General features: G+C 43.0%; 1 protein-coding gene across 1 annotated transcript in view; it reads right to left on the bottom strand.

Moving 5' to 3' along the window:
• Positions 1–20,682, bottom strand: part of LOC124619450 (liver carboxylesterase 1F-like) — a 180,624-nt gene that overhangs the window by 28,083 nt on the left and 131,859 nt on the right. Inside the window, exons 9-10 of the mRNA XM_047145840.1 lie at positions 17,129–17,209; positions 16,944–17,044 (exon numbers count right to left, since the gene is read on the bottom strand). Coding sequence (XP_047001796.1) covers positions 16,944–17,044; positions 17,129–17,209 — 182 coding nt within the window. The remainder of the gene's footprint in view (positions 1–16,943; positions 17,045–17,128; positions 17,210–20,682) is intronic.

The following is a 20,682-nucleotide window of genomic DNA, read 5'->3' as shown; positions in this document are numbered from 1 at the left end:
ATGCAGGTCCTTAATATTTTTGTTGTATGTTACATGATGCTAATAGAGTCAACTGTACTAAAATTTACTTTAACTATTTTATAGTTTTTAAGAAATACTTTTTTAAATTTATTAACTAAAAATATTAAGTTTTTTCTGCAGAAAATATTTTTCTGTGATCTTCCAAATTGGAGGAATATTAATGAATGTATACCAGAGATGCTTTTTTATGTTATGTAGAGTCTGAAAATTTCATTCATTTATCTATGATAGTTTCTGATTGAATGGGACATATGTACTGAAAATTTTAGTTTGCAGGAAATTTACTTTAAAGAAAAAACTTTTGAAATTTGTTACTTACAGTTAATTAAAACTGTCCTGCTGCATATGATGGCCCTTCTTTGGCTTCTAGCAGGTCTTCCAGTATCTTTCTCATCTTCCTGGATGTTTGTCTTTTTTTCTTGGCCATATTAGATGCAGACCTGTCTGCATCGTCTATCCTCATTTTATCGAAATGTTGCAGCCCAGTGATCATATTTTCACCAGTATTAATTCCTAGCTTTTTCAATACCCAACACTTTCCAATATTACCAAAATTGAATGTAATAACAGCATCATAAACTCCTAGTTTCATTGTATGGATGCCTGCAAATACAGTTTTAGGAAGGCGGTTCCAAATTATGCTGTTGAAACATTCATTTGGATTCTGTGTCTTCCCATACAGACATTTCCTTAGAAGGTCAGGATGAGCCAAGTCTCCGAAAATAGGTTTAATTGGTGTAATAACAGCAGCCGGAACAGAATCCTGGTGAGAATAAGATTCTCCAGTTGCCTGAGCCCTATTGCATTTGCACGACGAATTTTCTCCTGATGGACACAATCCATGACATGGCTTATCATCAGTAGAGGACTGGGTGAAGAATCTGGCCCAAACATCTCTCTTCATTGCCTTCAGATTTTCTTTATTTCTCCTAATTGCCTGCCCATAATATACCTGCAAGTTTTCTATTTCAGTTTTAGTTAACCGACCCTGTCCAGTCAACAATTTTCCATCTTCTAATTTTTTTCCTCTCATATCAACAGTTAGTTTTCTCAGCCTTGTTCCCAAACGTTTTTGAACATGGCCTAAACATTCTGTTTTGCTAAGAATGGCATCTCCGTATGGCTTAGAGTTCACCAAATTGTTGTATGCCTTACTGTCACCATCGCCCAAACATTTGGTGTACCGTACGCCTCTTGTTTCTACGGAGCGATGAAATAATTCTTGTACATCATGAACTTCCACACCACCGCTTGTTCTTCTAAAATCAGCCACACAGTTATGTTCTTTATCTTCATTGACTTTACAACATTTGCAACAGTTAGACATTATCTCCACATCTAACGCGATACCAGTGTCTACACTCGTGGCAGTCAAAACTCTGTTCAGAGAAGTATGTCCTCTTTTTTTTTGCCAACTTCCATCAAGTACAACTGCAATATATCCGGACTTCCATCATTTTCTTCCACTGCTTCCCTAGCAGCCAGTTCCATGCTTTCCTCACTGACCTAACATACAGCTTTCTCTAATATTGCAGTCAGTTTCTCAAATTTATTTCGTGGCTGATGTAAGTTTATCACTGAACAAAATGTTCTCCCTGCAGCCATCCCCTTACCAATGGATTTTAAGGCATAAACTAATCTAGTATTGATTTCATAAGGGCCACTTGCATCTGGTTTTGAAGAACTCATAAATGAAATCACAGCTGAGCATTTAGTGCAAATTAAATCCAAAGCAATTGCTAGACCTTTTCTCCCACTGGCACTCTCACAAATTTTCGCACTCTGTGACTCACCACACTGCCTACATTGTACAAATTTAGAAATTGCATCTGATAATATTCTTAAATTTATAATAATGTTACTGCACCCCTTGTCACTTACAGTAAATTCGTTGAACTCTCCTGAAATGGTGAGAGCTTCCTTGATGATGCACTTGTTGAAGAATTGCAATTAGAAACATTGTTGCCAGGCGACATAACCTCTTGTACAGAAAGCTTTCTAAACTTGTTTCCTCTAAATTGTCGTTTCTTGAAAATGCCTTTACGTTTCTTCATCTTCATTAAACACAACAAAACACACGTAAACAAGCACTGCAGACGTAAGTATAACAACTACTCGCTATCACACTTGAACAAAACTAACCGCGTGTTTGAAAGCGTGTTGTTTACCAATAGCAGAAACAAAAGAATACCGACCGTTGCATTCCAAGGATAGCCGACACACTCGGGAGTAAAAAAATCCCTTACGTGCAATGTAGGGGGTATAATGATCTAAAATATATGCAAAAAAGTGGGTGACAGAAAAGTGGGCGTGGCACATAAACACACCTGGTAAGAAAATGCTCTTTAAATGGTGGAAAAAAACTTTTTTCAGCAAAATCCTTTTCAGAGTACTTAAATAAAACCTTAAACTATCGAAATATGATGAAAACCGGAAATTGATTTTTTTCGACCTGAACCATGGTGTGGTCCCCTTAAGCCGGTAGCCTTCCGCCGTCATTGCTGATAATTTTTATTCGGAATTTAATGGCTGGGTTGATTAGTCGAAGACGGTGGACTACGGGTCCTCCATGCCTAGTGAATCATATGGGCGTTCAAATCCGTTTGAAGAAAGATTTACATTTTACGTAAAACATAGGAATATTGTAAGTTTTAGTAACTGAAGCGTAAAGCTAAAATATTTGTGCACTGGGGAAAATATTTTACTGGCAAGGACTGAGAACTATGGTTGGGCGGAGCAGATCGCTTCCGACTTCGGTGCTAGGCGGACGTGTGTGACTGAGCGGAATTGAACGCTATGATGAGCCTGCCAGATCCGTTCATTGCTTTGTATATGACGTCAAAACCAATACCGGTGAAGTCCACGATTGCTTGTTTAGGCGAAATGAAGGCGCCGACCACAACATCTGCATCGCATCCACGGCGATGCAACGTTGACGTTTCTACGGTCCCATCAGGGAGCGTAAGTCCATACCAGTCAATAAATTCAGATATGACGTGACCGCTCAGACTTATGATCCTATTCATCCCTTGTCGAGTAGAGTGCGTCAATCACTACACTGAAATCTCATGTATTCCAGTATTAATTTATTTTACAACGATATCCCATTTAAGAAACTAATTCATTTAAAAATATTGTCTAGGGCGCACTGCACCAAAGCACCTCCTTTAAACCGCTTCTGAATAAAAGGAAAATCGGTGTATCCTGTTATAGTTAGTGAGTAATAATGTCTAACGCTGTTTCAATGGCGTCAGATGATTATGAATTTAGTACTTGAGTCTAGGAATGTGTCTCTTTTCTCCACGCTGTTGCCAAGATGATGATGTCTGGATTGTTAAATCTAGTCGTACTTGATTCAAACCCGCAATTACGTGTCTGTCTTCCTTCACTGCGCTCTAGCGCTTTTGTAATGTTTTTCCAGTCTTTTTATGAAACTTTTGAAGCATATCTATTTTACGTTTTACTGCGGTCATTTAGGTATTGCCCGTCTGCTTAGCTGTGTGGTAACGTGCTTGCCTCCCATGAACTGGGGCCGGGTTAGATTCCCGGCCGGGTTGGAGATATTCTCCGCTCGTGGACTTGGTGTTGTGCTGTCCTCATCATCATTTCATCCTCACTATCAGCCGCAAGTCGTCCAGTGTGGCGCCGAGTGAAATAAGACTTGCTCTTGGCGGCCGAACCCAAATGGAACATCCTGGCCAACAATGCCATATGATCATTTCATTATTTAGGTACTGTCCGCATGCACAATCAGTTGGTTTGTCACGAACGCGTTGGGTCTGATAGCTGTTATTAGTTATAAGCTGTGGCGTTAACTGTTGAGTATGTTCCTGCAGCATGCAACAAGCTCACTCTGACATGCCGGTAGCGAGGGCGGCTCATTAAAGCCGAAGTTTTTAGTAATGAAAAATAAAAAAAAAACAGTCTGACGTCTGCTGCAAGCACACAAACACCCTGTAGTAATTGAGAGCATAAGAGATGGCGCATTAAGTCTTTCACGTGTAGATACGCAAAATCGAGAGGGAAAGGTACATGGTGGGGTAATAAAACTGCATCTCAGTATAGTTAACCCAACTTACAACATCCGATCCTCGAACAGACGATGTAAGACGAGTTGTCTCTCTTAAGGTGCATGAAATATAACAGTGTAACAAAAGGGTATGGTCAAACTTTGAGGAAAAACCCATCGCATATAGAGGAATAAAATACACTACTGGCCATTAAAATTGCTACACCAAGAAGATGACGTGCTATAGACGCCAAATTTAACCGACAGGAAGAAGATACTGTGATATACAAATGATTAGCTTTTCAGAGCATTCACACAAGCTTGGCGCCGGTGGCGACACATACAACGTACTGACATGAGAAAAGTTTCCAACCGATTTCTCATACACAAACAGCAGTTGACCGGCGTTGCCTTGGGAAACGTTGTTGTGAGGCCTCGTGTAAGGAGGAGAAATGCGTACCATCACGTTTCCGACTTTGATAAAGGTCGGATTGTAGCCTACCGCCATTGCGGTTTATCGTATCGCGACATTGCTGCTCGCGTTGGTCGAGATCCAATGACTGTTAACAGAATATGGAATCGGTGGGTTGAGGAGGGTAATACGGAACGCCGTGCTGGATCCCAACGGCCTCGTATCACTAGCAGTCGAGATGACAGGCATCGTACCCGCATGGCTGTAAAGGATCGTGCAGCCACGTCTCGATCCCTGAGTCAACATATGGGGACGTTTGCAAGACAACAACCATCTGCACGAACAGTTCGACGACGTTTGCAGCAGCATGGACTATCAGCTCGGAGACCATGGATGCGGTTACCCTTGATGCTGCAACACAGACAGGAGCGCCTGCGTGCACGAATGGTAAAACGTTAGTTTTCCGATGAATCCAGGTCGCATCCGTGTTTGGCGACATCGCGGTGAACGCACATTGGAAGTGTGTATTCGTCATCGCCATAATGGCGTACCACCCGGCGTGATTGTATGGGGTGCCATTGGTTACAGGTCTTTGAACAGTGGACGTTACATTTCAGATGTGTTACGACCCGTGGCTGTACCCTTCATTCGATCCCTACGAAACCCTGCATTTCAGCAGGATAATGCACGATCGCATGTTGCAGGTCCTGTACGGGCTTTCGTGGATACACAAAATGTTCGACTGCTGCCCTGGTCAGCACATTCTCCAGATCGCTCACCAATTGAAAACGTCTGGTTAATGGTGGCCGAGCAAGTGGCTCGTCACAATACGCCAGTCATTACTCTTGATGAAATGTGATATCGTGTTGAAGCTGCATGGGCAGTAGTACCTGTACATGCCATCCAATCTTTGTTTGACTCAGTGCCCAGGCGTATCAAAGCGTTATTACGGCCAGAGGTGGTTATTCTGGGTATTGATTTTTCAGGATCAATGCACCCAAATTACGTGAAAATGTAATCACATGTCAGTTCTAGTATAATATATTTGGAAATCTCTTCCGATAAAGAGATTGAGCACTGCTGTCGTTACCGTCTGCTACTCCACACAGCAAATGAGCGTCTGCCAACTTCGCATTTGAGTACACTTCTATTGCACTGTAACAGGAACCAAGTCCACGATGAACGCTAAACAGCCGATGCTACGTGCCTGATTGTAGTACTGCAGTGACGTTAGTCGCATGTCAACACAAGCAGAGAAGTGAGTCATTATGTAAACATTACTGTCGTTCAGTTGGACAACGAATACTGACTGTGAACCTAATAATTACATTTTAAGCAAACGTAACCAAGAGGGTATTTTGAACATTTCAAGTAAGTTACAGATAAAGTTAAAAACAGGGCAGTCACAGCTAAAATATGTTGAAAGATTTCTTGAAGCCTTCAGCTGACATCCTCTTTATTTCATGTACGATTGTACAATTTCTGCCGTAAGCCATGTTCAAATATTTTATGGATGATTTTTTAGTAGTAGATTATGTCATGTAAGTCGTTGTGAACATCTCGGGTTTATTCTATGAGCATAACATGATGTCATTAATCGCAGCTGCGGATCCTATCGCACTGAAGATTACAGCCAAAATAGTTATGCATGACTGCTTGACAATTCATGCAGTGAACAGTATTTTTTTTATGGTGTACCGTTATGAAATGAGCGTTAAGATACAAATGTGTCGATAGGGAACATTTGTTGTGAATGAGCCTTAATTTTTTTTGTTTGGTTGGTATGACATCTGTCAAAGATCTTTAGTATACATCAAGTCATGAAACAAACAATATCATATGTTATCATCGTGTTAACAATGTCGAATTTTGTGCCAGAAAGTGATGATTTGCGGAAAGCATTAATTTTTGTTTTCATTTGAAAAAAAATGCTGCAGAGTCGCGTCGAATGCTTGTCGAGGCATATGGTGATCAGGTTCAATCAGAAGCAACATGCAAAAGATGGTTTAAACAGTTCAGATATAATGATTTTGATGTAAGAAATGAAGAACGTGGAAGACCACCAAAAAAGTTTGAAGACGCCGAATTGCAAGCAATGTTGGATGAAGATGATACTCTGAGTCAGAAGCAAATGGCAGCAATGCTAAATGTTGCACAACAAACAATTTCTGACCATTTGAAAGCTATGGGAATGATCCAAATGTGTGGAAAATGGGTGCGACATGAATTGAATGAAAGACAGGTGGAAAACCGAAAACCCATTTGTCAAATTTTGCTTCAAAGACATGAAAGAAAATCAGTTTTGCATCGAATTGTTACTGCCAATGAAAAATGGATTTATTTTAAGAATCCAAAACGGGAAAAATCATGGGTTAATCCGGGACAACCATCAACATCGACTGCAAAACCAGATCGATTCGGCAAGAAGACAATGCTCTGTGTTTGGTGGGATCAGAAAGGTGTGGTGTATCATGAGCTTCTAAAATCCGGTGAAAATGTGAATACTAATCGCTACAGACAAAAAATGATCAATTTGAACTATGCATTGATCTAAAAAAGACCAGATTGGGCCAGAAGACATGGCAAAGTAATTTTTTTACATGACAATGCACCTGCACACAAAGCAAAACTGGTTCAGGATACAATCAAAACACTTGGCTGGGAGCTGCTACCCCACCCGCCGTATTCAGAAATATGGTTCAAATGGCTCTGAGCACTACGGGACTTAACATCTGAGGTCATCAGTCCCCTAGAACTTAGAACTACTTAAACCTAACTAACCTAAGGACATCACACACATCCATGCCCGAGGCAGGATTCGAACCTGCGACCGTATTTCTCTCGCGATTCCAGACTGAAGCGCCTATACCCGCTCGGCCACCAGGGGCCGGCGCCGTATTCACAGACTTGGTCCCATGTGACTACCATTTTTTTCATCAATGGGATAAGCATTGGCTGAGGATCACTTCGATTCCTACGAAGAAGTCGAAAATTGGGTGTCCGATTGGTTTGCTTCAAAAGACGAACATTTCTATTGGCGTGGTGTCCACAAATTGCCAGAAAGGTGGTCAAAATGTATGGAAAGCAATGGTCAGTACTTTGAATAAAATGTTTTTACTTTTCAATTCAAAATTCGCGTTTCATTTACACAAAAAAAGATGCTCATTTCATAGCGGTACACCTGGTAAATACAGGTGTTAAAACTATTAAAACGAAACTGAATGAAATGAATGAATGAAACTGAATAAATACTGAAGTGAGGAAAAAGATGGTTAAGTGTGCATTTGGAACGCAGTGCTGTGTGGCTACGAGATACGGAGAATAGGCAAATATGAAACCCTTGAAACATTGGAAATACGGTGCTGCAGATGCGTGTTGAAGATATAGTGGATTGATAAAAGCCCAAACCAGGGAGTTGTGCAAAGAATTTGTAAAGAAAAGTCAGCTAGGAGAACAATGGACAGAAGGAAAAACTAATGCATTGCTCATAAAATACGACCACAGCCAGTTTCTTGTACAAAGCAGAGAAGGAATATTACAAGGAGAAGTAACCCGAGGAAGACGACGACTGGCAATTTTAAAAGGAGACATACTTAGTGCAGTCTCTAATTATGCAGAAATTAAGAAATATATCCAATTAGAGAGATGGCGACAATCGTAGTAAGGAATTCTACAGACTGAAAGATTGATGATGACGAGGAAGCAGGTGAAATAAAAGGGACGTAACCTACTGGTTACATGTGAGAGGAAGGGCCAAGTGAACATCGGTGACTTGCAGCATCGCAGACACTCAGTTGTTTCATAAGATTATGACTATAACGTGACAATCGAAAATTTCTGAGGGGTCGGCATTCTGTTATTAGATTATTTTATTTAGTATAAAAGCAAAAAAAAGGTTGTGTTAACTTTTTTCTTGTATTACTCACTGGGATCAGGAAATTGCACTGACACCATGGAGAAAGAATTAGTCACCACAAGGAGACACCTCACTAATACTTTGTGAAGCTGCAATTTAGCGAGGAAGAGATGATACAACGTTCTTCAGTTATGGTGTATCCAGTTGAGGCCACTCATTAACGGTCAGATCCCGCAGATCTACCAAACTCATGTTTATGTTGACTTCCAAGTTTTGCCTGCTGTTAGAAATAGTTCCAATGATTTTCAGTTGGTTAAGATCGAGTGATTTGACTGGTAAGTTCAGATGCGATAAGGTACCTAAGTGCCTGTCACAACGAACTTACCACGCGTGCAGTCCTGTGAGCGCTTCAGTTGTAGTCGTGGAAGGAGGGATTGTTGATAGTGCTCTGATCAAGAAGGTATAAAGGTAAGGGCACCATTCGATCACTGAGAATGCTACACTAAACATTCTGGTCAATGTTCACGGTAACCTGAATAATTGGGTCCGAGTGATGACGGAAAAAGTCCTAAAGGAAAAAAATGAGAGAACACTTACACAGCCGGCCGAAGTGGCTGTGCGGTTAAAGGCGCTGCAGTCTGGAACCGCAGGACCGCTACGGTCGCAGGTTCGAATCCTGCCTCGGGCATGGGTGTTTGTGATGTCCTTAGGTTAGTTAGGTTTAACTAGTTCTAAGTTCTAGGGGACTAATGACCTCAGCAGTTGAGTCCCATAGTGCTCAGAGCCATTTGAACCATTTGAACACTTACACAGAGCTATTTCCGGCTTGAATTCACCCTCCACACAGTGGGTAATAAACGTCCCATTTGGCCGTAAGTGCAGTTGATACCTGGTATCATAAGAAAAGAGCCAAAATTCTCACCCGTCGTGCAATGCTGTTCGCTTCCAGTGAGCTACTGTCAAGTTTCTGTTTGTTTGGTCAGTTGAAAACGTGCAGCTTAGTGTCACACTGTTGAGCTATGCCGTTTCGCGATGTGCCTGACACCAAATGTCCACTGCAGCCCCCGTCGCAACATAGGCTTGGAAACTTGTTGTGATGGATCTACGAGGGTAATCCAAAAAGTAAGGTCTCCTATTTTTTTGTAAGTGCATAGACCTGTTTCTTTCTACAACAGTTTACATCGCTTTACATTTTGAACATATAGCTATTTTTCGACATATTCACCATTGCTGTCGATGCACTTTTGTAGACGCTGTGGCAGTTTTTGTATGCCCATGTCATACCAGCTCGCCGCCATGCTGTTTAGAAATTTATGAATCTCTTCTTTTACCTCGTCGTCGGAGCTGAATCGCTTTCCGGCCAAATGTTCTTTTAACCTAGGGAACAAGTGATAGTCACTGGGCGCCAAGTCAGGACTATAGGGTGGGTACCTGATTATGTTCCACTGAAGGAGAGCAACGGTTTGCCGAGCGATGTGTGGGCTAACGTTGTCATGGAGAATGTGTACGCCCTTGCTTAACATTCCTCCTCTCCGGTTCTGGACTGCGCGTTTGAGTTTTTTCAGAGACTCACAGTACCTGTCAGCGTTAATTGTGGTCCCAGTGGGCATAAAGTCGACCAACAATATTCCTTTCCGGTCCCATAAACGGTTGTCATGACTTTACCTACAGACTGTGTTTGTTTGAAATTCAGCGGCTTTGGCGAAGAAGGATGCCGCCACTGGCGTGATTGTTGCTTCGTCTCAGGTGTAAAGTGGTATGCCCAGGTTTCGTCACCCGTGACAATTGACTCCAGAAAGTTGTCCTGTTCGGCTGCAAGGCGATGAAGAAATGCGCGGGAAGCACGAACTCGTTGCCGTATGTGGTCCTAAGTCAGCATGCGTGACACCCATCTTGCGCACACCTTCCCGTAGTTCAATGTTTCCGTTAAAATTCTGTGAGCGGTGCTTCGGGAAACCTCAGGAACCAAAGTGCAGAGGTTATCCAGGGTGATCCGCCGATTTTCACGCATGCTTTGCTCAACCTCAGAAATTGTCTCCTCAGAGATTGACAGTCCCCCGCTCCTTTGTTCGTCCTGAGTTTCGGTCCGACCAGTTGCAAACTCTCTACACCACTTACGAACATTTTTGACATCCATGCACGACTCACCATACACGTCCGTCAATTGGCGATGGATTTCAAATCGGCGCAGTGCCCTTTGCGTTAAAACACCGAATAACTGCGCGCAAATCGCACTTGGCGATAACATCCAACGGGAGCTCCATTGCCGGCCGGAGTGGCTGTGCGGTTCTAGGCGCTATAGTCTGGAACCGGGCGACCGCTACGGTCGTAGGTTCGAATCCTGCCTCGGGCATGGATGTGTGTGATGTCCTTTGGTCAGTTAGGTTTAAGTAGTTCTAAGTTCTAGGCGACTGGTGACCTCAGAAGTTAAGTCGCATAGTGCTCAGAGACATTTGAACCATTTTTGGAGCTCCATTCCCAACGGCTGCCAAGCCAAGACAGCGCCTCAGCGTGGCGTGCGCTTGTTTACACACAGCGCGTAAAGCACTCTTCATAACAGTGTGACCAACTGCCACACAAACAGAGTTCTACACTTACGAAAAAATATGAGACCTTACTTTTGGGATTACCCTCGTACATAGCTCTGAGTCGAGCATTATTCTCTGTAGATGCACAAACACATAAACAAATCGTGCACTATGGCGCAAGAAAGGGACGAGACGACTTTAAAGGGGGTGACTATAGTTCTGTACAGGCAACTTGTATCTCTGGATGTGAAGAACATTGAGTCGGTACCCTACAAAACGGTATAAAACAATTTATTCACGATAATGATTTGGCCGAAACAACGAATTAAAATTTGTACCCGTAACTGGATTCGAACCCAGCTTTCCTTCTTACTCGGCAGATGCGCTAGCCACTATGTCACAGTGGCACAGCGGCTATTACCCCTGCATGACTTATCCAAGTAAGTCTCCCTCCCCCATACAAAATCCAACTCATGTGTCAACCCACTGCTATTCCTCTTCTTAAGTCACATCAGTATTACATTAAATGTATTCACAATTGCGAATACGGGTTGCCATCAGCTGTATAATGGAATGACCACAATGGAAATTCTTGCCGGACCGGTATTCGAATACGGATATCCGGATTGCCAACTTATCGCGAGCGGCCGCCTTACCTTTCGGGGATCCGAGCACAACAAACGGCCAGACCCAAACTTCCACATGTCGTCAACCATGTGCGTGTGTGACGACAATCCGGGTTTGAGTCCCAGTCCGGCACAAATTGTCGCTGTTGACATTCCATTATACAGCTGATGCTGACCCGTTCAAAAAATTTCAAATAGTTCAAATGGCTCTGAGCACTATGGGACTTAAATTCTGAGGTCATCAGTCCCCTATAACTTAGAACTACTTAAACCTAACTAACCTAAGGACATCACACACATCCATGCCCCAGGCAGGATTCGAACCTGCGACCGTAGCGGTCACTCGGCTCCAGACTGTAGCGCCTAGAACAGCTCGGCCACTTCGGCCGCCGATGGTGACCCGTGTTCGCAAATGCGGATACATTTCGAATATTTCACGACGCCTGTAGTCGCCACAGCATCTTTTCCTTCGGGCATGAATGACTGTCCGAAGCAACTTTGCATCATACTTCGGAATAAAACAGGCACAGTAATTTCGTACACATCAGTATTGTCGAGACTCTCCAATATTACTATTCATAAATTATTTACTTCGATTAGCTGCTGTCCGAGGGTAATATATGGTTCACAATGGTGATTTCATATGTTAACATTTTATTAAAGGGAGGTTTACAATCTTTTGGTTCAAAACATAGATTTTTTAAAAAATTGCATTTTTGGATCCATAAAAGTGTTTAGAATTCAGCCCTGAAACAGTTTTTCCGAATACGGAACGGAAATGTCCGTTATTCGCGGTTGAACAAAAAAATTCACCTGCCTGAAATCGGCCTTTTTCACGCACCAGTTTTTTTCGGAAATTTCGTCTTTGTAGCCGCGAAAATTCTTCTATGTCCTTGCCCATGGCTAAAACTGATAAACTTAATAAGTAGCTTACGACCTGCTACGGCTTGGCAATCCGACGGCATTCCAGTTCTGTGGAACAGATGAAGAAGGCAATTTGGGCAATGTATTTCGACAAGTGTTCGACGGATGACCACCCACAACACCAAAATTGAACGGCTGGGGAAACTAGTTGGTGCAAGTGGCGCATTGCAGAGGCTACCGGAAATCTGGACGAATATCAACACGACCAGTCGCACTCCAAAGAAGTTAAAAAAGTGATTCATCCGATCTAAGAAGCCCTTTCAGAGGACGAGTTATTGTACCGGTGCTTGCGAGGAAACACAAAAAATTCAAATGAAAGTTTGAACGCGTGTTTTTGGAAGTCAGCCCCCAAGCATTTGCAGTCTGGTGCGAAGACTGTGGAGATTGCGACTTTTCTGGCAGTGAGCAGCTTCAACGAAGGGTATTCAGCAATTCCGAAGTCCATGGCAACGATGGACGTCACCCTGGGACTCTATTCGACGTAGTGCCCCAAGCATTCGGACGACCACCGAATTCAAGCGGCCGAAAACCGCTTGTCACCGGCCGCACGAGCGGCTCTGAAGCAGCGCAGGATGGCCCAGATCGAGCAGAACGACCTCTATTAGGAAGAGGAAGGACTAGTTTATGGACCCGGAATAGCAGACTGAACGTAAGTTGCATAATATTGCATTTATATGTAGTCAAAACTTCAAATGCGTTCCTCTAGAATGACTTTTTTTATCGCGCAGTATGGTAACTTCAAATCTACTGAACCGATTGTCATGATTCTTTGTTTCCGACGAAGCTAACTAAACTGTCTAGGAATTGTACCACTTTTATTCCGATCCATCATCTATAAATACTCTCACTTGGCCGACGAAGTCGAAAAATCGATGAAAAAAACCTTATTTTTTCAAATGGCTTCCATTTTGTTTCCTATGGTTCAAATAACTTAAGCGAGGTACAACTCCTAAGGAATCTTATATACTTCGCTAACGTCAACTCAATTTTGCTTTCAGACCAGCCGGCTGACCTGTGACACACCGCGCGTGGAGGCCTACATCGAAATTTTGTTTCGTTTCGACGGCACTTCCGCCTTTGCTCTTCGACATTTCCAGTCAAAAAATTCCAGTTTGTAGAGGAAATATCAACAAATATTTTGACCAAATTTAACATTGATATCTACAACACATCACGAGAAAGAAATTCTCAAAGAACAAGCTTTTTTCGGGCCAAAGATAGTAAACCTCCCTTTAAAGAATGGTATCTTTCTTTATTAAACTTGAGTCATTCGTAGTGTTCTCACCCTGTTTGTTGCTTACAACTGAGTCACGGCACGGGAGTATTATTTTCACTGTCAGTTCAAATTTTAATCATTCTGTGATATAAACTGCCAACAGTATTTTGTTCTCAGCATAGACTAGATCGCTCTTATCCGCAGCTTGTCAGTTGCTATATGCCTACGTGACTTATATATGACTTATATATACTGTTGATATAAGAGGCCGTCAAATGAAAATGACGCGCAGGGGAGAGAAAGTAAGTACAGTGTTTATCATTTGGAAAGAAATCGTAGTAACTGTTAATGCATTTAACCCACTGTGGGACGACGGTCAGTACCTTCACGGAAAAAAGTTTGCGACTGCCTATGGAACCATGATCGTACCCAGGCGTGGAGCTCTGTGTTCGATGATAATCGACAGCCACGAATGTCCTTCCTCGGGGCATGAGGAGAGATTGCGACTGTGTGGTGGATGTGCTACGGTTTAGCCGTAAAACTTCTGCAGCTGAGTCGAACATCAGGCACGCCAGCTTCGTGAAAGTCATGATGGCCTTTTTCTTTGACAGCAAGGGCCCGTTGAATATTTGTTTCCCGGAACACGGCGCCACACTTAAAGCACAGCGGTACGATTGCATTTCGCAAAAATTGAAGGGCGCCATCAAGTCCAAACTCACAGGAATGCTGACGGACAGCACCATTCTCTTTCAGGGTAACGATCGCCCACATGCTGTCCACTTTGTTTCGACCACTCAGTAAAAGTTTCGCTGGGAAGCCCTGACACATCTCGCACAGTCTCGATATCTCTTCATACGATTTGCGTATCTTTGGAGCCCTGAAGAAAGGTATTCGTGGCCGTTGCTTCGCTTCGGAGAAAGAAATGCACGCCTGGGTACAATCACGGTTCCATAGGCCACAACTAACATTTTTCCATCAAGGCAGTGACTGTCTTATCTCACAGTGAGATAAATGTGTTAATATTTACGGCGATTACTTTGGAAATAATAAAAAGTTTACTTACTTTTTCCCATGTGTCTCATTTCCATTTGATTGCTCCTTATATTAATGTATAGGCTATTAATTAAGCTCATGGTCGGAAGAAGTCAATAACGTGTGAATTAAAGGGGATCATTGCCGTCAACATCAGCGAGACACTACGCGGAATCAGTGGCGTCGAGCGACCATGTGTACCGAACCGAGATTCGAACCCGGGATCTCCTGCTTACTAACAGGTGCTTTAATCACTGCCTCGTAAGCAGGAGATCCCGTGTTCGAATCCCGCTCCGGTATACATTTTCGCTCGCCGCCGCTGATTCCGCTTAATATCCAGCTGCAGTTAACAGCTGTGATCCCCTTCAATTTACAGATAATTGAGCTGTGTGCGGCTCGCGTTGGTGCCGCTGGTAGGTTGGCACCGTGTGATAGGGATAGAGGCGCCTCGTTTTCTTCTTCTGTTTACTGGCGCCACTACGTTTGTTAGCGTTGTCTGTCCACAAGTGGCAGCAGCAGCGTTTATCGATATCTAGTACCCGTACTATCTTTAGAAGGACGTGAAGTGTTTTCCGGGTTGGGTGTGTCGGTATTTCGGTTGGGACCAAGCAGGAGAGAGGTCCGGCAGCACCAGGACATGCCGGGACCTCTGGCGGCACGCAGGCACTGCCGGATTGAGGGGCTGTAGTTGCGAGGGCCACAACCTCGTTGTCCACCGGACCCAGGACGTTTGAGTTGAGTGAACATGAGCCCAGTAGTGAAACCTACACTATTTTGAAAGCACGCTGTTTGTTCGTGCGTTGCAGCTCGAGGGTCGCCTTGAGATGAACAGCAGCAAGTGGATCGTGTCGAGTTGGCGGAATCTATTAGCCGTCTTCTACTACCTGTTATTAGTTTTTGAATTTTGTATTATTATTTGGTGAAGTGCAACCAGCGGTATTTTACTGCCTAGTGGCCGCTAACGCCCCAGTTACGTGCCCTGGAGGTTAGCGTATTTTTGCGACAGTGTACTTTTCCTCGTCTTGCCGATGGTGTCCACCATGACATGTAGTTCAACAGCCTCCTTGATTGCGGTGTGGATTGTGGTTTCTTTTGTCTACCTTGGTTATAATGGTTCCTTCTGCCTTTCGATGTTTTAAACACCGGATTCTGCCTGACACTTCGCCCTCGCTTGAATTGTTCCATCGTTGTACTGGTTATAGCACGTTACACGGATTTGGAAAGAGGATTGATCGGCGTTTAAACTGTCCCTGCTTTGAGTTGCCATTCTGTTATGTGATCATAACTCTTGGGTGCCCGTCTCACCGCTGACGCAGCTGTAGGGACTTTTCTCAGGTCGATCCTAGAAGCACTGTCTGTGGACCACTCCCTTTTTTATTTGGTCTGATTGTGGCAATTGTTTAAAAATAATATTTTGTTTAAATTATTCCTATACTTGTGGCCTTCAGCTGGCAAATAATTTGAATTCTTCTTAACAAGGCCTTCAGCCGTCAGTGTAGCTTGAGTTACAGTCGATTTTTTAAATGATAGTTTTAAAAATTATTTTGGTATTCTCAACTTGTAGTTGTCTTCCTCACTTGTAATTCAGGTCTTCAGCCGCTAATTGTTCTGAAGTATTGCTTGTGGCATTCAGCCTACACATTATTTTGAATTCTCTCTTAATAAGGCCTTCAGCCGTCAATGTAGCTTGTGTTACAGTCAATTTTTTTAAGTGATTGTTTTCAAAACATTATTACTTGAATAAAGTGTATATGCTTATCAATGGTAACTGATTACGGCCCGTCCACACCTTTTCCTACTTTCCCCAAGTCCCACGTCTCTATAATGTTTCACAGCTGCAGATTCTATTAGGTGTTTGTTCCTAAAGACATGTCCGAAAGAACAGACTCCATGCATTCACATACAAGATGTAGATAAATTTGTTAGTATTTACACAACATGTAATGGAAAAAAGCCTCTCTAGCGGCACCTGATGGATTGCAGTTTGTCGTATCTTACTCAAATACCCACTCAAATCAAGAATTTTCTGTTTGTTGGGAAAACTTCTCTGTCAACTTCTCTCCTTTCCCCATTACGCTTGGCGTCTGTATACTAAAGTAGTTTCGTCCCCGTAATTTGGCTGTTTGAATTATAATATACATCAAGCAAATCTTTGCTATTAGTCACATACCGGCGTAGGAAGTAATAATAAGAAAAAAAGTCGCGAATTACTTAAATAAGGAGCAAGAAAATGTGACTTGCAAGAGTATCTTTCGTATCCTAGGGAATCGGTAATGAGCCCCTTTCCTCGGAATTACAATCAGTCTTATCGTTACTTACGTCTGTAAGACTGATGGTCAAGTTGGCAGTCTTGTTTTGTCCCTGAGGCTTGAAAAAGACCTCGCGCATTGCGCTGGAGATGACGGGGTTGTAGTCCACATCTGAAAAGTATGACGACACCTTGTACCATGATGACAGCATAATTTAACTCTTCGTTGCTTTCAAGTGGTAACTATGCTACTTACTGAATGCTTTGCGGAAATAATACTCCAGGTAGAGACGGAGGCCGCCTGGTGTTGTCGTATCTGCTCCCATCTTTTCCACATCTGGAAAAAAACACAACAAAACAAGAAAATAAACTTCTGCACTTTCTGTTCCTCCGTATTTGACTAGTGTCATTGAATTTTAGATTTCTTGTCGAGGGCGACGTTGTGAGAAGACTTGGCCTTTGCTAATGGTGTTGCATTGCTCCAGAGACATCCATGAGTTGTCAAACTACCTCATTGTAAATTTGGTTTACATAAATCTCGCTATAATTTTGTAAGAAGTGTTGAAGGAGTAGTGAGGAATTCAAATAGAAAGTTTGATGAAATACTGCGTTTTACCAATTTACATTCAGACTCTTTATGAAGAAACTTGATTGAAAGGGTTATGCTTGTTAGCAACATTAGTTGCCGTTTAGTAGTGTTACCAAGTGCAGACAGAAATGTTGGTATTGTCGACATTCGGACATGGGGTAATAAGAAGTAACAACAATCGTTGAAAGATGCTACGACATTTCCCACCGCGCTGAAGATTTTATTCCGAGGTCAGTATGGGAACGTATACATACGTACAATGAGAGTTCAGGTGCATGAGCGACCCGTCGAGGAAATTTTCGAAACATGTACGTGTCAACAATTTGAGCCATAGGTTATATTTCTCCATCAACAGAATTCGTTCATTAAGAAGCGAAAATTTAAAAAAAATACACGTTTAATCTTTGATTTGCTGTTTTGACTCTAATTAAAACCACGCTACACATTACACCGTAGATATTGCTGGTATTAATACTATTGCTATTATCATTAGTGTAATAAAGAGAAATTGCGATAATGAGGTTTGACAAGAAATACCATATTTTGAACGCTTAACTGAAATTACAAATTATGTGCACTACAACATCATTTGTGTTCATGTGCTGTGAGGTATCATCGCAAATAAGGCGATCAGATGTTATTCTGCTTTCTGAGGTCATCAACAGGCAAAGAGCACAGGTAGTTCCAGTTTTCAAGAAGGGTCGTCGAGCAGATGCGCAAAACTATAGGCCTATATCTCTGACATCGATCTGTTGTAGAATTTTAGAACATGTTTTTTGCTCGCGTATCATGTCATTTCTGGAAACCCAGAATCTACTATGTAGGAATCAACATGGATTCCGGAAATATATTAGATACAGGCTCCCAGCTAGATGCCATTTTCCTTGACTTCCGGAAGGCGTTCGATACAGTTCAGCACTGTCGCCTGATAAACTAAGAGCCTACGGAACATCAGACCAGCTGTGTGGCTGGATTGAAGAGTTTTCAGCAAACAGAACACAGCATGTTATTCTCAATCGAGAGACGTCTACAGACGTTAAAGTAACCTCTGGCGTGCCACAGGGGAGTGTTATGGGACCATTGCTTTTCACAATATATATAAACGACCTAGCAGATAGTGTCGGAAGTTCCATGCTGCTTTTTCGCGGATGATGCTGTAGTATACAGAGAAGTTGCAGCATTAGAAAACTGTAGCGAAATGCAGGAAGATCTGCAGCGGATAGGCACTTGGTGCAGGGAGTGGCAACTGACCCTTAACATAGACAAATGTAACGTATTGCGAATATATAGAAAGAAGGATCCTTTATTGTATAATTATATCATAGCGGAACAAACACTGGTAGCAGTTACTTCTGTAAAATATCTGGGAGTATGCGTGCGGGACGATTTGAAGTGGAATGATCGTATAAAGTTAATTGTTGCTAAGGCGGGTGCCAGGTTGAGATTCATTGGGAGAGTCCTTCGAAAATGTAGTCCATCAACAAAGGAAGTGGCGTACAAAACACTCGTTCGACCTATACTTGAGTATCGCTCGTCAGTGTGGGATCCGTACCAGGTCGGGTTGATAGAGGAGAGAGAGAAGATCCAAAGAAGAGCGGCGCGTTTCGTCACAGGGTTACTTGGTAAGCGTGATAGCAAATTCAAGTGGCAGACTCTGCAAGAGAGGCGGTCTGAATCGCGGTGTAGCTTGCTGTCCAGGTTTAGAGAGGGTGCGTTTCTGGATGAGGTATCGAATATATAGCTTCCCCCTACTTATACCTGTCCGAGGAGATCACGAATGTAAAATTAGAGAGATTCGAACGCGCACGGAAACTTTCCGGCAGTCGTTCTTCCCGCGAACCATACGCGACTGGAACAGGAAAGGGAGGTAATGACAGTGGCACGTAAAGTGCCCTCCGCCACACACCGTTGGGTGGCTTGCGGAGTACAATTGTAGATGTAGATCCGTAACATTCGCCACCAAGTCGTTTTACTGCTGTCATACGTTCGTTGGAATCCCTAACGAAGTGTAGAGCCGAATTTTATGAAATATTTATTTACAAAGGTTCCCCCAGAATTTTTTTTACAAATCGCACACCAAAACCTTATGGTTATGCATCAAGTTTTATAAAGGTGACTTAGGACATGGCTTGTTTTAGGCAAACGTTTAAATAATATTTTATGTTCTGAAGAAAATGTTATTACTAACGTTGAAACCAAGGTAAACGATAAAGTTAACCTGCAACTGCAGGCGGTATATTCTTATATAAACAATATCAGTTGCTGTCGCTGCATAAAAATGTTAAAAATTATGAGACCTGTCGATTGCGCTGCAAATGCTTTCATTTGCAAGCAAGACTGGTAGCCTTTATCTTTTCTGATAGCCGCTCGAAACAGAGAGACTCTCTTGCGATCCAAAGTGTCATTGGTACCGACGTGAGACAGGTGGCTCCTCTTCCTGGCATCCGGAAAAACCAGTTTCACATATGGAATGACTCCCCCAGTACGCAAACGGAGTGCACTCTGGCCTTCCTCCCGTCCTTAGCAGCCATAACGCACGTGACATTGGAGTTCCCATCTACCACCAACTTCACCCTATGACTGCCCAGATCTTGCAAGCTGGGAGGTTACCTCTGAAACAGGACAAGCGGCTGCATGTGGCTAATGGACAGTGTCAGCCACAGACAGCACCTGGAGCCCGATTGTGAGACTAACCAGGGAAGTCTTACTTTCAGCCCACGGAAGTCTCATAACTTGCCACACCCCGGGGCGATGTCCCACTCGACCTCAAATGAGGGGTCAACCTTAGTGGGAGCAGTAACTGGTCCGGCCAGTGGTGCGCACTGATTGGGGGACACCTTGGTCGTGCTGGACGTCAATTGGATCCTCACAGTCGGTCCACAACAAAGACGCTCATCCACTGCAGTCTCAAGCTGTGTAACCGAAGCCATCACAGGCTCAAGCTGAGAGCGAAGTGCCACCAACTCGGCTCGCATCCACATACAAGTCACAGTCCCTATCCATACTAAATACCGTGGAAAACTACACTACCCAGACAAACAAACTACTATCGACATCCACCGCGAAACTCAATGTAGACAGTGATGAAAACGCAAGAACTGTGTCTACTGAATTATATTAACAAGAAGAGACTAGAAAACTGAAAGTACCGAAGCTTACAGGTGAGACCAAATCATTCGCTCCTTGTTAGGAACTTCTGATATGTCGCAAAATCGGTTTAA

The sequence above is a fragment of the Schistocerca americana genome, chromosome 6, assembly GCF_021461395.2.
Source record: "Schistocerca americana isolate TAMUIC-IGC-003095 chromosome 6, iqSchAmer2.1, whole genome shotgun sequence".
NCBI lineage: Eukaryota > Metazoa > Arthropoda > Insecta > Orthoptera > Acrididae > Schistocerca > Schistocerca americana.
Note: the sequence above shows the minus strand (reverse complement) of the source record. Positions and strands in the feature narration are given on the sequence as shown.